The sequence below is a fragment of the Heliconius melpomene genome, chromosome 11 (genome assembly GCF_056956725.1).
Source record: "Heliconius melpomene rosina isolate 202511_hmr_F chromosome 11, ASM5695672v1, whole genome shotgun sequence".
Taxonomy (NCBI): domain Eukaryota; kingdom Metazoa; phylum Arthropoda; class Insecta; order Lepidoptera; family Nymphalidae; genus Heliconius; species Heliconius melpomene.
The window spans coordinates 7,361,412-7,378,283 of NC_140399.1; the positions used below are offsets into that span (position 1 = coordinate 7,361,412).

The following is a 16,872-nucleotide window of genomic DNA, read 5'->3' on the forward strand; positions in this document are numbered from 1 at the left end:
TATTAGTCATGCAATACCTATGCCAGGCATTATCTATATCTAATCTATAATATAATACCTTAGATTTATTATTTTTACATTTTTAGTTGACACTGTATCCTGCATATGCTATGCAATGATACTATAAATAATGCTAGAGGTAGGCAGAGGCGACATAATTGAACAGACAAGCCATTCCTTATTTTCCGACGATTCTCGAAGATATTTCTCGAAGTATTGCGAGCTGAGTGGCAAAACTCACCGCCGCTTTTAGCTTTGTTGCCACATCGGAAAAATTAAAATACGAAATATTTCATTCCCTCAAATCGAATTCACAACCGTCGCGTTTAGCCACACGGTCGTACCACTGCGTCACTAGAGCCTCTAATATTTAAGTAATATGATAAAAAATCGATTAAATATATTTTATTATATGTGTGTATATATTTTCTTATCAGAAGACGACTCCCTAATATTTTGTATACGACAAATAGATTTATGTATGTAGGGACAGTCGGTTTGCAAAGAGTGTTAGGAACGGTGTCGTATTGAAGCATGTGTTTTTATTAGTTTTTTTATTTATTATTAAATACAAAAAATGTTGTATAATATATTAATGTTCGTTTCAGTGATTGTCGTCACTTATCTTTTAAAAAAGATAAGAAGTAGTGAACCAAATAAGATTAAATATTATTCTAATTATTTTATTTATTATGTGTATGGATCGTTTTTAGCGTGTATTGTATGGCCTTTCTTTTTGTTTAGACCAAAAAATGTTGATAATGCTAGGTAAGTTTTATATCTATTATAATTTATATATAATACAAAAAATATATTTATTATATTACCACAAAACAACAATTAAGAGATTTTCAAACAAACGTCCTTATATTATTGTATTTTAACTTTTTTATATATTTAATTGATACAAATTAAATATATAATATTCCTAAATGATAGGACTTAAGGATTATTTACTTAGGTTGACCTTATGTTTGTGAATCTAAGTATGATATTAAATATAAACTAGTTGATAAATAATAGTGATAACACACTATTATTCATTTGACCTCGCTTTTATCCGTTTTGTAGGTTTAACTATCGCAAGATAAGCTATAATTAAACACCTAAAGTAAAATATAATTATTACACTATATTATGATTTTGCTAATACAAGATTTTAATTAATTCCTATTCACGCATTTTCACATGTATTTAGTTCTTTTTAATCTGTGTCATCTGTAATCTGTAAATATAACATTACTCTCTATCTCTATAATATATGCATAGAAGTTTTTGTAAAAGAAAGAAGTCAGACCTAGGAAATACCGTGTTCCTTCTTTACCCCACCTCCTTCTTCCGACCTTAGGAACCTAAAGTGTTTGTATATAACTAGAACAATTGGTTTCATATATTACTTACGAATTGGACTTCAAATTCCCAAAGGCCCAACATAGACATCCGGCCTGTGCTCAACATGGCTTAAGACGGCTGTACACACCTATACTTAATATATTAATAAAGATAAACATTCTCCTGAATAAAATTTAAAATAATAGATAAATATATAAATATATATAGAAAATATTGTATTGTTTACTTTTTTCCTTTAGGTTTGGAGCTCGTCTTTTAAGTCCCATAACTAAAGTTCTGGGCGTACAATGGAATTTACGGGATGGCGAGAGATTATCCAAAGTAGAAGGGGCAGTTATTGTTTCCAATCATCAGTCATCCCTTGATATTTTAGGTAGATATATCAAAAGTGCTACTGCTTCCATTTGTTATATGATAGTATTAAAAACTCATTACAAAAAGTCGTCTGCTCCAGTAGGGGAAAGAGGTGGCCGAAAGAGCCGGGGGTGAATAGAAGTTTTTATTAACAATAAAAATTTTAAAAATTAAATAAGAGACGCAGTATGATAATTGTCTGAATAATGATAATTATTCAAACAATTATCATTATTTTAATATGTGGTCAGAAAAAAATAATACTTTTTGGCAACGTTCTTGTAAAGTTCACGCAGATGGAGTTTGATTTTTTGCACGAATTAAACTACCGTTATGTTAAAATTACAGGTAAATTATATAAATTTACACACGCAATAAACTAATATATTTTTTTGATTGACCATAATTTAAAGATATTGTAAATTTTATACACTTGGTGTAAATATGTCTATGTTAAGTAAAGATTTGTCAAAATCGGCACATTCAGGTCCTCTCTTCCATACTAATCGGGTAATCAAGAATTTTTTTTTGTTATTTTTTATTGAAATTCAACAAAAAGATTTGGTAGTTTCTAGTTTCAATTCTTTAATTTAACCTTCGTTTCCAAATTTAAGGAAAACTTGAGTCTGAATGTTTAGTAAAAAGCATAATATATTAATAATTTAGCAAAAAAACGACTATTTCAGCTTTAAGAGAAAACAATTAATAAATATATGTAACAAATGACCATGTAAGTATTGTTTTAGGTATGTTTAATATCTGGGACAAGGTTGGTAAATTAGCACCTGTCGCGAAGAAAGAATTATTTTATGTTTGGCCATTTGGATTGGCAGCGTATCTAGCTGGAGTAGTATTTATAAATCGAAAAAATAGAAAAGGTGCATATGAGCAACTTCAAATTACTTCGGAGGTTACAGTCAAAAATAAGGTACTTACGTTACTCGTATTTATGTTTCAGAAATATATTGGTGTTACATAACTAATAATCTTTGGATATTATATAGCTGAAGAGTAGTTCATCTTCGATTGGAAAATTATTTTTATATTAGTTACTTTAACTAACGAGGTCCAGTTATTGGCTATATGACTCGTGTCATACAAAATTCTTTATAGTTATTTTCATATGAGCACTACGGGAAACCGCCATTGAAATTAGGCGAGACGTAAAGACTCGTTCGTATGTACGTCCGGATAATTGAAAATATTTTTCCATGTTTTACAGACCAAAATATGGCTATTTCCTGAAGGAACAAGAAACAAGAACTGCGATAAGCTGCTGCCTTTTAAGAAAGGTGCATTTGCAATCGCAATAGCAGCCCAAAGGCCCATCATTCCTGTAGTATTCTCTCCGTACTTCTTCATCAATGAAAAGAAATATATCTTCAACAAAGGTAACTACTATAAATTATAAATAGAGCTACACTATTATATGGAATCTGTAACACAAATTTATTTATATAACAAACTGCGTCGTAATGGTTTTTTGTTATAATTTTATAATTTGCACAAAAAATACAATCATTTAGACATCATCATTTTGAACTTGAGTCAAAAACATACGCCTTCTTGCACGCGCGGAACATATGGGAATACTAATTAGGTATGAGGATTGTAGACAATTTAAATACTGTCATTTCGTACACCCGTTGCTTGATTTAATATCATAATATTTCGGTATAAGATTAATGTTTTAATGTTTACCATATTATATATCAGATATTAAATATTTAATTTCCTCGAATGCGAATCGAACATACAACCTGTCGTGTTAGCAGTCACACTTTGTGCACCTGTTCCAAGACGGATCTCATAATTTAGATTCATATATTATCGTCGCTCCTGAAAGATAAAACGAATAATACCTAAATATATTAACTTAAAACGCTTTTCCTACTCTTTAAATAATATAACAATTTAAGAAGATAATTAATTTATAAAATAAATGTTGTGAAATAATTTTCATGTCCGACGCACCAAAATACACACAAAAAAACACTAAAATATTATGTTTTCCTTTTGTTCTATTTTAGGGTTCAGTTCCGTTTTAAGGAAAAAAGGAACCCTTATAAAATCACTCTGATGTCTGTCTTTTAAGACCCTTAATCTCAGGAACGCTTCATATCGAGTTGAAATTCAAACTATACACCTACTCAGATTCTGAGAAAAAACATATTCCTATAGTTTTTTAGTATATCATGAGACCGACTCAGAAAAAAGATATGACCGTTTATATAGCAAAAACGCTTATTTCGACACTATAATATATAGGGAATCAAAATCCCCTTTTTTGGTTTCCTCTGTCTACCCTGCTGTGTGAAAGATACAACGCGACGCTAAAAAAGAAATTAAATATAACATCCATATAACGTGTCACAGGTCACGTGATCATCCAATGCTTAGAGCCAGTTTCAACAGAGGGGATGTCAATGGAGGAATTGCCGCAGCTACTTGATCGAGTCAGGAATGAAATGGAAAAAGTATACAAGGAACTAACAAAAGAGGTTTATAGTAGTTTACCGGATGATTGCCCAAATTATTTGGCCGATATGATTAGAAATCAATAAATCAAAGTACGATACCAGGCTAATTCAAGTTTTGTTGTAATATTTGAAACGTTAATTTACTTTTTTCTATCTTTGAAGTTGTACCACAGAAGGCGACGAAATAAGTTGATATTTTATAAATTTGTAGATATTTCTAGATAAATGCTATGTAAGTAAATACTATTTTAAACAAAAGTATTTCAGATTGTAAATATATTTATACTAGTGGAAATAATAATTTTTATACGTAAAGAATTCACGATTGTATCTCACACATGTTAGACAAACAAAAGTTGTTTTTCATAGAGATAGGGGAATTGTGCTCAAGATGGCATACTATGATAAGATGACACACTACCAATCTTGATGAAACTATTAGCGCTAAGTGCGATCTTGTGACGTTTTAGAGAGTGTCTGTAGATGCAGCTAGTGCTTAAATTCAGTATGGGTGCAAATGAATGCAGATGGGCAAGTAATTTATGTTTTCGTTAATTTCAATTGCAACAAATTTTTCTTTCGCTTTTGCTTGATGGTGAAAAGACATGTAAGATAACAATTTTCTATTTGAACTAATTATAAATGTAAAATAGGAATATTATATGACACAACTTACGCTAAAAGCGCATCCTAACCTATAAACTTTCGTCACAACGGTTAAAATTAAATTCATATATCTATTGGGTAAGATGACATACATAACGTGAGTATAAGATGGCATACTATCTTACCCTTATAAATAGAATCGATATATTTTTTTGCTTTACCTACAAAATGCCTGGCAATTACAAACGAATATATATTGGTCACAAGAAGACATGGATAAGGCTGCTAAAACAAGGGCATTCAATAGCCGCAAGTGACGAAGCTTATTTCCCTTTTGGAAAAGGAAGTGACTGATAACGGAATCCCACCTCATAAAATTTGCAACATGAATCTGGACTTAATACTTTATAAAAGCCCCCCAGCAAAGAAGAAACTATTTATTTGTGAACTATGCTCGACAAATAATGATGGCGTTTTTATGCCACATACTAAGTATGTCATTTTACCCTGTAGATATATCGTCTTACACTGATCGACCTAAGTGCGATTTTTGTTTGTTTTTATGATGTTTGAAAGATGATTGTTCTGAAACTAAAATAATTTCGTTGATTGTGAAATATATAATAGTATACGCAATATGCTGTTCTCAGATGACTTTATTTATTTGAAATATTTGTCTTCAAACAAAAAGTATGTCATCTTAAGCACAATTCCCCTACTAGATAATCTTTCGGGCCTTAGATGACGCTATAGAGATTACTATCTAACACTTTAATAATGGCTCATCTAGATAATTTAACTAGTGAATTATAGGATTTCTTTATTTAAATACCATGCAGATTTTTATATTAAATATTTTACACGAAAGAAGGAAAGAAAATTTGTTTAATAAAGAATAATTATTTTTTTACATTTTGTATGAGTAGTCATAATAATAGTCTAAATAATATTTATTTCTAATGTAAAATAAACCTTTACAAAAATACTGTCTATTAATCAGAGCTCTTCAGATATAATCTATACCTATTCAGGGAGCCGTGAGATGAAAAGTAAACAAACCATAAAAAGGTTACTTTCTAGCTTAAGGTTGCATTAGGTTCAGGTTTGTGGGGTCGTCACTGTCCGGTTCACCCCCGGGGCTTTCTTGGTAAAAGATGTGCAAAGTTTGCACTGCAAAGTTTACGCGCTGTGTCTCTTAACTGGCAACCCTACAGATATTTTTTTAAATCATGATTTTCACCACAGCAATTTAATAATTGTCTATAACTATGTTCCCATTACCAAAAAGCCTTTTTTATCTAAAAATAGAAAATAGAAAAGCTATAAATGTAATTTGGAATTTTCTTTATCATGTATTTTGGTAATTTTAGAATAACAATAGAACAATCCTATAGATGTTTATCCAACGAATAATTCTCTAACTATAATAATTAATTTTTATTATGTATTTTTTTATTCTTCATGTATATTACTATTTATAATATTCTTAACATTATCATAATTTTCGTTAATATAATTAGAATACATATCTTAATACTATATCATTAGAATATAAGTAGCAAAAATAGTAGTTATAAAACAACGCAATCTTAAATTAAATAGGTATATGGTTATCATAACTATTTAAATTGATTTATTACTTATTGCTAATGACATTTTTACATATCATTTTATTTATTAATAAAATTAATAATTTCTGCCGTAAATAACTTTTGTAACGTATGTAAATTTCGGTAGGTCTCACAGTAATTTATGTACGATATCTACGCAGTCTATATAAACATTTATAATCTGTAGTCAGTCCGCTGAAGTTTTCAATTTCATTCTACTCTTATCTATAGATTGGCTTGATGCGGTAAAGCATAAACAATTAAACACAAAACATTGTAAACGTACAGCGCGGTGCGGTCTATTTTATTAAATTAACAAATTATATTATTTTATTAAATACATAGCGATCAGTTAAAGTGCTTAACAAGTGTTTGAAACGAAATCTTTTATGGAAATTCAAATAGTTTTATATAATGCTAACTTGCGAAAACTAATTCTGTTTCTTTACTGATTTCACTGTTTCTATTAAAATGAATTTATTTTTAATAATACAATAATAAAGGAAGATTGCATCGATGTGGGCTTGAATTAAACAATTGCCGATGTAAATTGAAACAAATTTAGACACAAAATTAAGGACGTTGAGTCACGCATCTTGATTAATTTATTAAGAACATTTACTCGGTCGGTGTCATAACAATAAAGAACTTCTTGGAGTTTAAACATGTGGGACAAAATAATATATATGTTTATTATTATGTTAACAACATATATATTGAAACAATTATTCTCTGAAACTCCAAATTATATTAAGTTTCAATCTAAATTCCTTGTGTTTTATATTTGGACATCTATTGCCTCAATATTTCTGATGCCCTTTTTCGTCTTTAACCCAAAAAATGTGAAGAATTCTCTGTAAGTATTTAAGTTTATCTTCTGCAGCTATATGAAAAATATTTTACTAAAAGAATATTATGCTCACTAACTGCTATTACATCCACTTATTACAATATAATTTATAATTTTGTTGATAAGAATTTGAAGTAACATAATTATACAATTTTTACATTAATAATAATTATAAATTTTAGTTAAGTAGTCTAAGATGTCTTAACTTTGCAGGCTTGGTGCACAACTTGTAAAACATATAACAAAATTTATAGAAGTCAAATGGCATTTAAGAAATGGAAAAATTCTTAAAGAAGATAGAGGAGCTGTAATTGTATCAAACCATCAATCTTCACTTGATATATTAGGTATGGCTTTGTTGATATATAATATTTTGCAGCGAAGTCTGCGATTAACTACATCACAATCATCTTTTTAAATTTTTATTATACTACACACAATTAAATAAACAAATGAGTGCAATGCTAAAAATCATTCTACCAGCAAATCTTGTCACATGGAATATGTAAAAATAAATAAGAATATGTAATCTTAAATTAAATAAATAGCACCAGTTATGGTGGAGGGACAAAAAGAGTGACTTTAAACACAACCGGTTGTGGGATTGATCCTCACTCGAGGATATGCCTATATACAATTCACCTTATTTTTTTTTCTTATTGTTGATAACTTTTTTATTAATAAAATTATAAAAAACATAAACATTCATACTTTTTTTCTGCACTTATTTTTTTTTTTGTATTTTATAAATATATAAATTAAAATATATGTAATCTTTCAGTTTTACAAGGAAGTTATTAAATTCTCTTGCTTTTATTTATATACTCCAAACTTTTTTTCTGTGTATAATTTGGTGACTTTTGCTAGTTTCCATTATTTGCCATAAATGCTCTATATGATATAGGAAGCTCACACTCAAAATATCAATCTGTGGTTGCTTTTTGCATTGGTTATTAAAAAGGATACTTATGCCTTGGACACTTGTTACTTTAATTTAAAAAAATATTACATATTCATTTAGATCCAAAAACTTAATTAATATTTAACAAATTTACTAGGTGATTTATTAATAAAAGCCTTGAATTTTGAAAGTGTCTCTAGATATAAATATTAACATCAATATTTTGATCTCTTCATTTGATAAAGTTATCCTTGCTATTTTAAATGAAGGTTCTTTTGTCTAGGAGAATGGAAAATATAACTTTGTTAGTAAGAACTTGTATTCCAATTTTTAAATAAAAGTAGAAGCTAATGTAGCTTACACCAGGGATGGCGAACCAATGGCACGCATGCCACAAGTGGGAAATTTGAAAATTGAACACACAAAAACAAAATGGTCCGCCATCCCTGGCTTACACTATACTAATATTTATATAAATATATATATATATATATATATATAATGTTATATAATATAGAGTATTAATTCAAGCTTTTCAAAGTCGCCGAATTGAGTTTGAAATGGCGGAACTCAACGCCGCGCTTTGTCTCGTTACCGATGCTACGAAATGAAAAAATCAAATATTTCATTTCCTCGAGTGCGTAACGAACCCCCACAAACTATCGCGTTTGCATTTACATGCTTGGACAATATGCTTATAATTTTACTAGCGGACCCGGACGCGGCTACGCCTGCTTGAAATATAAGAATATAATTTCTATAGAAATATAATTTCAATCTAGATGAAATGCTAAAAGTGACTATTATATTTATTTTCATAAGCATGAATATCAAAATGACGCGGTAACGAACGCGGTCGCGTAGCGACGACGTTTGTTATTAACATGGCAGAATAAATTGCATGTCAAATTAGAAAGTATTTGAATTTATTAGTATATATTTGTAATGTAATATTATATAGTCTATAGCACTTCTGAAGAATGCAGCTTTTATACAAAACAAAAACAAAGTAAATCGATTCAGTAGATCCAGAGATCTTAGCGTTCAAACAAACAAACAAACAAACAAACTCTTCCGCTTTATTATATTAGTATAGATTTTATTTTTTTAGAGTAAGACGAATTCTGTTTCCCTAATCTTCCCTTTTGACACGTCCGTTTAAACGTAGGAACCATTAATATATCTTTAAGTAGTTTTCTTTTATATAGTTTGAATATGTTACAGGTATGTTCAACATATGGCATGTGGCCGACAAAATATCGGCTATTGCTAGAAAGGAATTATTCTATGTTTGGCCGTTCGGACTCTCAGCTTATCTGGCGGGAGTTGTTTTTATTGATAGAAATAACTCGAAAGACGCTTATAAAACTCTCAAGGCCACTTCCGAGGTCATGATCAAAAACAAGGTGAAGCTATGTTTTATTCATTAAGATATTTTTGCATGTTATTGATTGAATTGAATTTATTAATTACGAAATATAAAACTAATATGGATCATCCAATGATAAAAATATTAACTTTAAATTTATTTATCTTAAAGGCCGTTGTGGACCGCTGTGGCACAAAGTGTGATTGCATCGTGGGTTCGATCCCCACTCGAGGGAATGAGTTGTGAGGATAGGCAAAAGCCCGGTGTTTAGTTCCGCCACTCAACACGTAACGTCTTAAAATTCGGAAAATGGAGAACGGAGTTTCTTAACACTAGGTTCCCTCTACTGCCTACTGTGTAAGGAATACAGCATAACGCTGATTAATATTTTTTTATGGAAATATTGTATTGTCGAGGGCATTCACGTCCAATTTTTTTTTTCTCTTGCCGTAATTATCTCTGACGATTTATTATCATCAACGAATAAACAATAATGATATTTATATTTAACAAAAGCCGTGAGAAATATTATTATTGCGTTTTCAGAAAATAACATATTTTTTTATTTAAATGAATGTATATTATATTGATGAGTTTTCCGAGTTGTAATAAAAACTACTACAATATTTTTACAACATTTTATATATTTACTTACTTCACACGATTTCGTAGACTATAACTATAATTTTTATTGTACCTATAGCTAATTAAAATGTACTATTAGTTCTTATATAAATAACAAAGTCGTAATAAAAATGTACAAGAAATTGACTAGAAGACCATTAATTAAAGATAACTAAATAATATATGAAAAGAATACATTATTTCTTATTGTTACCTTGCAAGAAAACAATATACATATATTTGTATATATACGTAGTCTGTACTACCAAAAATTGACACAGAATACTAAATACAATCAAGTGGCAGAAAGACAACTATTATACTGCTTTGGATTATTATGTCTTTTTAAAACTTTTCAGACTAAACTATGGCTGTTTCCTGAAGGAACAAGAAATAAAGATTTTAGGAAATTGTTACCATTCAAAAAAGGCGCTTTCAACATAGCCGTAGCAGCCCAAGTGCCCATTATACCAGTTGTCATCTCGCCATACTATTTTGTAAATAGTAAAAAATATATCTTCAATAAAGGTTTGTTTTTTTTTATTTTACTAGCTTTTACGTATGGCTTTGCCTCTGTGGTCAAATGAAAGTAAGCAAGAGATCCTGAGATTAGCGGTTTTATCCGAACAAGCTTTTCAGCTATATTAGTTATTTTTTAAGAATAAGTAAAATATGTGATGTATTTTAGGTCATAATAAGTGCATTGTTATTGTATTATCTTGCTAATATAACTATATATATATTTATATATTTTTACGAATTCTGGTATTCTTTGTTAACAAAAGATTTACAAAAAAGTGTGGATACGCGTCTGAATCGTAAACAAAAGTTCATATCTTAGTAATTACTGTTTTATAATGATAATCATATTATACAGATTTAATCACACATAAAAATATAATAATTATGATGTAGCTGACAAGCGTATGACTGTAAACGCGACAGGTCGTAGGTTCCATTCCCATTCGAAGAAAAGAAATATTTAATATTTTCATTTCTTCACTCTGGTAACGAGGCAAAGTGAGGCGTTGAGTTCTGCCACTCAGTGTACAATGTACTTAGAATTCGATGGAAAGTGGAGGTTCTTAATGGTAAGAAAGTGTAATAACACTAGGTTCCCAGGTTCCCTCTGCCCACCTTAAGGTAAAAAAATGAAAAAAATAAATAAAACAGCATCTCAAGTTCGATCTCTGACTTGAGAGCGATTTTTAATTATAAGCCTTAGTTTGATAAACAACACATCTTGACACCAAAAGCCATAAAGAAAAACAGACAGAAGTTCTACTATGATATACTGTATTTGTTATTTTGCAATTGAAACAATTTTACGAATAAAAATTTCAAATAAAAACATCCAACCACAATTGGTTGATATGATATTTTATATAGGTAAATATAAAATCGTCATTGATGCAAAATGTAAAAAAAGTAATGTTTGTGACATGTATGTGACATTTATGTGAATATGGGAAGAAAAAATGGCGTCCTTTGTTTTATTACTTGTTTTCAAAGGTAGCATCTTGCAAAAATTTATTATTTAATTTATTTATTTGCTTCGAGGTAACAACTAAGCCATTTGGCTGTACCTGTTAAATGCTTTAAGGTGGCGGTCCACGACACAAAGAAAATAAAAATTTCAAGACAATTGATACACTGATAAGAATTTTAATTGAAAAAATTACAGGCGTGTTACGAATGAATTTAAAAACCTAATGTATAACTGGGGCTATGAAAATATTGAATATTATTTTTAAGTGACACTTTCGAAACGCATTTGACATAAATAACTAATTGCATGCGACGTTAGTACTTTCCAATCCCAATTAAGAAAATGTTTATATATAAAATAAATTTTACTTGTGGGCTCGACCCTGAGGTCTAATAGAATGAAAAAATTTAGTAGTTATATACTACACTTAAGAAAAAAATACTAACATATAGTGCGTTAGATATAACAACAAATTTATATTTATCGTAAACTAAAACAATACTCGATTTGGGTTCATAGAGCGAGTCTATAGGTCAATTACTATAATGCCTCTGGCTTATTATATTGAAATTGAAACGTAAGTAATTGTAATACGGCCATCGAAATCCAAAATTAAGGTCAATCAATTAATTAGAATAGAATAAAACGAGTCTTTGGTATGATGTCGCCTATTCCAGATAAAACGAATTTGATTTCTTCTTCGGTTTTTTAAAAGCTTTTTTTATATATATATATATATATATATATATATATATATATATATATACAGTTTCACACTGCACTGCATTTGTTTCAGCAGAGTAGGCAGAGGGAACGTAGTGTTAAGACACGCTGTTCATCGAATTTTCCGAATTTTCAGGCATTACATGGCGGAATTCAACGCCGGGCTTTTGTCTTAGTGCCAGAGCGAAGAAATGAAAATAATAAATAACAATAATTAATTTTCTTTAACACACCCTTATGCCCCTCCGCCACGACGGCCTCTCGGTTTGTTTTTTTTTTCCTTAAATAGTCATATGGAATACCGTTAAACGTATAGCTAAAACAAGTGTTCATTTAACAAACTACTTCAAAAGAAGTCACGCAATATATCGCAGTAACTCGCCCTGTCTCAAAGATTTTTATCACGTAATGATGATTAGAGGAACGAATCAGGTAATTCCGTCGTGGTTCAGTTGAGACGTGGGATGGTTGTAGGTTTATCTACCATGTGGGAGAACATATACATTTACATATTTGCCGTCATCATCATCATCTCACAGGATAGACCTTTGAGACAAATATAGTATATTCAGTTCTTATATTCAGAAAACAAAGTAATTAAAAACAAATTAAAAATCTAATACTAAAGATACTTTTTGCAAGTTTTGAAAAACACGAAAAAATTCGGCAACATCATTATTTTGGTTGAATTTTTTATTTAATATTTTAATTTATTTTAGTTGTGGCTTCGATTCCTACTCGAGGGAATAAAATGATTCATTAATTTCATTTCCTCGCTCTGTTAACGCAATATCTCAAGAATTCAGCAGAAAGTGGAAAACAGAAATCTTATTAAGATTATCTTAACATTAGGTTCCCACGTTCCCTCCGCCTACTATACTGTAGGTGGAGTACAGCGTGAAGATAATTTAAAAAAAAAAAAAAAAAGCAAATTTTTTAAATGTTACTTTTCTGTCAATTTTAGGTCACGCAGTAATCCAATGCTTAGAACCAATCCCCACCATTGGTTTAACAATAGACGACGTACCACAGCTCAAGGACAAAGTCCAAAATATTATGGAGAGAGCCTTCCAGGAGCTGTCCAAAGAAGTCCTTAGTGTCTTGCCTCCAAATTACCCTCTAGTGAGTCAAGAATGAGATGGTAATGTTCAAATATTACCCAGAGTGAACCTGGTCCTAAAATAGTCTTTGGTGTTTAATTTATAGAAATTAATATTATTTGTTTTCGTGAATGTTCATTTAGAAACATACTTCATTACTTTTGCTACATTTAATTTATTTGCATATTCTAAGCTATTAAATAAGATACTTTGTTCATGCCATGTAATTTAATTATATTATTAATTTGTCACTCATTTTTTTTTATACTTTGACGTCCTAAAGATTTTAAGATTCTAAATTTTACTATGAACGAAATTCTAAATGTAAATTTTATAAAGATTTTTTAAAAAAAATCTTTTTTTTTTTCAACAAGATGAAGACAAATAAATATAAAAAGATGATAAATTGTATAATTAATGATAATTGACACCTCATAACTAATGTTTAATTTTATTCTTGATTGAATAAGTAAAAGCAAATTTTGAACAATAAAAATTGTACAAATTATGCAAATATATTCGCCAAAAATTATGAAAATATTTTTTAAAGTACGCTTAGCTTTAGATATTAAGCTTATATAATATATTTTATGGAAAACATAACAATTTTATTAAATATTCTTATGTGTATCATTAAGCATTGTGATATCTTTGTGTCGACCACAAAAGTATAAGACATTTTAAAATTTCTATAATTATTTATAGCTTTAAGGTAAACTGCTGACAAAACTTAATCAAAAACATTTATTTATATTTGTATATATCTATACTTATAATGAAATTGTAACAGTGCGCTGTCTGTACATGGAAAACATATTAGAAATTCTATTGGAGGATATATTATTGGATTTATCAATTTAACTAAACCCAGAGCCAAGATTTTTTAATTTTTTGTCTGTGAATTTTTCCACGCTTATTTCAGAATATATTATATATTCTAATATTTATAATGGGATCAATTATATAAATTGTATATCGCCATCGGTCTCTAGTTTATAATTAGAACTAAATATATACTATTTGTGTGTTTTTATCAGTAGTTTTAAATATTTAACCAATGTATTAATTAAACTATAAGCTGATATTATGCTTTACTTTTAAACTATATGTGATTTTTACTTTATTTTTTTTTATATTATGTAATATTAATAATTATTTTGTAAGTGTTATTATATTCTTTTGCCATAGTTTGTTTGTATCGTATGATTGGTAGATTAAAACTGTAAAAAGAAACAAGCAAAAAATTAAAAAGAGAATGAATAAGTCGTTTTTCGCACATAATTTGATTTATTCATTAATTTCTAAAGAATTAACTAAGAAGAAGAGGCAGCTCGTAATTTAGAAATTGGATTATTAAATTTTATTAGTATATTTTTATTATGGATTTTAGGATGCTTGCAAAATTTATAATTAATTACATTAATCTATTAGGCTTTTAGCAATAATCATTTTTATTTGATATTGAACAAAGAATAAACAGAAAATTTGAATATTAACAATTCGCGCAAATATTATTGTTATTTTTTGTAATGAATAGTTTCCATAATGAAACTCCACTTGTATCAATAAATAAAAATTACATAGATTCATTATTGCTACTTTATTTATTTTCTTTTGACACAAAGTTGCAAATTTGATAAAAAAATACTTGTTTTTTAAAAGTATTACTTGCATTTATGATGAAATTATCTTTTTCTCAGAATATATTTTCTCAAATTACAATAAAAATGGGAATTATCTCGATTTACTCAATTTTACCCAAAAAAAGAAAAATAAAATCCGTACAGTTGTACGATTTCATGGAAGTCTAAAGTAAAAGTTGTTTATTATGCGTTCGTAGCGTATGATTCGGATCGAGAAAGTTGTAAACAAATGTTACGCAACTTGTGTTCAATCACGATCGCTTTGTAGACGGTAGCACCGACAGGGAATAGTAATCAACGTTATATTGTATTTTATAGAAATTACTTTTTTATTCTTTAACTTAAATACTGGAAAATTATAGCAAGTAAAGTAAACTTAATTTCTATAAAAATATTTTTTTTTTTTTATTAATATTTACATATAAGTTTTAGTTGCCATTAAAAATTCTCTAACTAGTTTCGAACAAATTAAATAATTATTGGAATATTTTATATAATAACAGTTAATAGGTATTTTTATATATTCTAATTCTAAATAATAGGACTCTCAATAAAAGGTCCGTAAGTCTATGAAATTTGTGTATGTATATCTTATGTCCAGTTGAAATTCACCCTTTTTAAATTCGTCAACGCATTTTTAATGTTATTTAATTGCAACCATTTTTGGTTATATAAATCATCATTTTCATCTTTTAAATCATAGTAAAAAATTACTTGTGTATTTATGTTTGGAATGCCTAACTAAGTTCATATGTGTAAATTAATTTTAAAATTTATTGCTATACTTATATTATGTTCACAGGCACAAATATATGAATATTGATTGATTTCTCGATATATGGCGTTTCAAGCGTGCCAGTTGAGCACAATTCATTTCGACAATGTCACGTTGTATGGAAAATACTCGAAGGAAATTGGCCGGTAATAAAAAAGATAACTGAATATTGATTACTTATAATAATTAGCATTGATGTTTATGTCACATAGTACACAAATATCATGGAAGTTTTGTCATAATTGCAAATAATCTAAAGGTATGCAATATTACTTTAAAAATTGTGAAAAAACCATAATTTGTTGCTTGTGACTTCTATTATTATTTCAATAAATTTAAATATTGTATATACTATCCAAAAAAAGTATTTGTAATTACGAATTTACGATTAAATTTATCTTCATTTTATTTTGTCTTGTAAAAACTTCATTGTGATATAAAATAAAACAGCTGATGATTTGTTATGAACTCAGTGTTGCCAGACGTCCCGCTTTTACCGAGACATTCCTATTTTTAGCCTAAAAATTAAATGTCCCTACCGGGACAGGCCTAGGATCTGGCATGGTCGCTTTTCGCTGCTTTGCTTTTCAGGGATTACTCCACGTACTTTGAGGAAACTTTTATTTTGAATTACTTTTTTTAGAAAGTTACTAACAATTTCAGAGATAAACTCTGAACGCTTAACTGCCTTGGGTATAGAGTAAACCATACAGTTATAGTTATCATACAATAATTGGGGAGTAATAAAAAATCCTGAAATTATTTTGTTTTCTATATCCTGCTTTTTATGAAAGTGTTGTGATATTTTACTTAAGATTTAACTTTTCCCCGAAACAAATCTGAAATCTGGCAACAGTGAATGAAGAATTAAAAACACATTTTGGCTTTTTTTATTTATGTATAGTTTGTATAATATAAATCTTAGGAGACTATATGTATAGTTTTATACATAAAGTTTTAGCCATAATGTAACATTTTGTCATATCTTTTACACA

General features: G+C 28.7%; 2 protein-coding genes across 2 annotated transcripts; both read left to right on the forward strand.

Annotated features, from left to right (window-relative positions):
* The first annotated feature begins 475 nt into the window (after positions 1 to 475).
* On the forward strand, positions 476 to 4,555 carry LOC146534661 (1-acyl-sn-glycerol-3-phosphate acyltransferase alpha-like). Its single transcript, XM_085192947.1, has 5 exons — positions 476 to 768; positions 1,593 to 1,726; positions 2,454 to 2,635; positions 2,930 to 3,098; positions 4,084 to 4,555. Exons 1-5 carry the CDS (start codon positions 578 to 580, stop codon positions 4,269 to 4,271), a joined length of 864 nt encoding a protein of 287 aa, XP_085049073.1. The 5' UTR covers positions 476 to 577; the 3' UTR covers positions 4,272 to 4,555.
* Positions 4,556 to 6,418: 1,863 nt separating this feature from the next.
* LOC146534662 (1-acyl-sn-glycerol-3-phosphate acyltransferase beta-like) lies at positions 6,419 to 15,237 on the forward strand. The gene is made up of 5 exons (XM_085192948.1): positions 6,419 to 7,259; positions 7,467 to 7,600; positions 9,379 to 9,560; positions 10,507 to 10,675; positions 13,324 to 15,237. The coding sequence occupies exons 1-5, from the start codon at positions 7,069 to 7,071 to the stop codon at positions 13,494 to 13,496; spliced, it is 849 nt and encodes a 282-aa protein (XP_085049074.1). The 5' UTR covers positions 6,419 to 7,068; the 3' UTR covers positions 13,497 to 15,237.
* Positions 15,238 to 16,872: the final 1,635 nt, after the last annotated feature.

What these genes read in the sequence shown, in the direction of transcription:
- LOC146534661 (XM_085192947.1), top strand. Translation starts at nt 578, where the DNA reads ATGTTGTATAATATATTAATGTTCGTTTCAGTGATTGTCGTCACTTAT. An exon ending in GTCATCCCTTGATATTTTAG is followed by an intron (nt 1,727 to 2,453) that starts GTAGATATATCA and finishes GTATTGTTTTAG; the next exon opens with GTATGTTTAATATCTGGGAC. An exon ending in GAAATATATCTTCAACAAAG is followed by an intron (nt 3,099 to 4,083) that starts GTAACTACTATA and finishes AACGTGTCACAG; the next exon opens with GTCACGTGATCATCCAATGC.
- LOC146534662 (XM_085192948.1), top strand. Translation starts at nt 7,069, where the DNA reads ATGTGGGACAAAATAATATATATGTTTATTATTATGTTAACAACATAT. An exon ending in AGGTCATGATCAAAAACAAG is followed by an intron (nt 9,561 to 10,506) that starts GTGAAGCTATGT and finishes AAAACTTTTCAG; the next exon opens with ACTAAACTATGGCTGTTTCC. An exon ending in AAAATATATCTTCAATAAAG is followed by an intron (nt 10,676 to 13,323) that starts GTTTGTTTTTTT and finishes TGTCAATTTTAG; the next exon opens with GTCACGCAGTAATCCAATGC.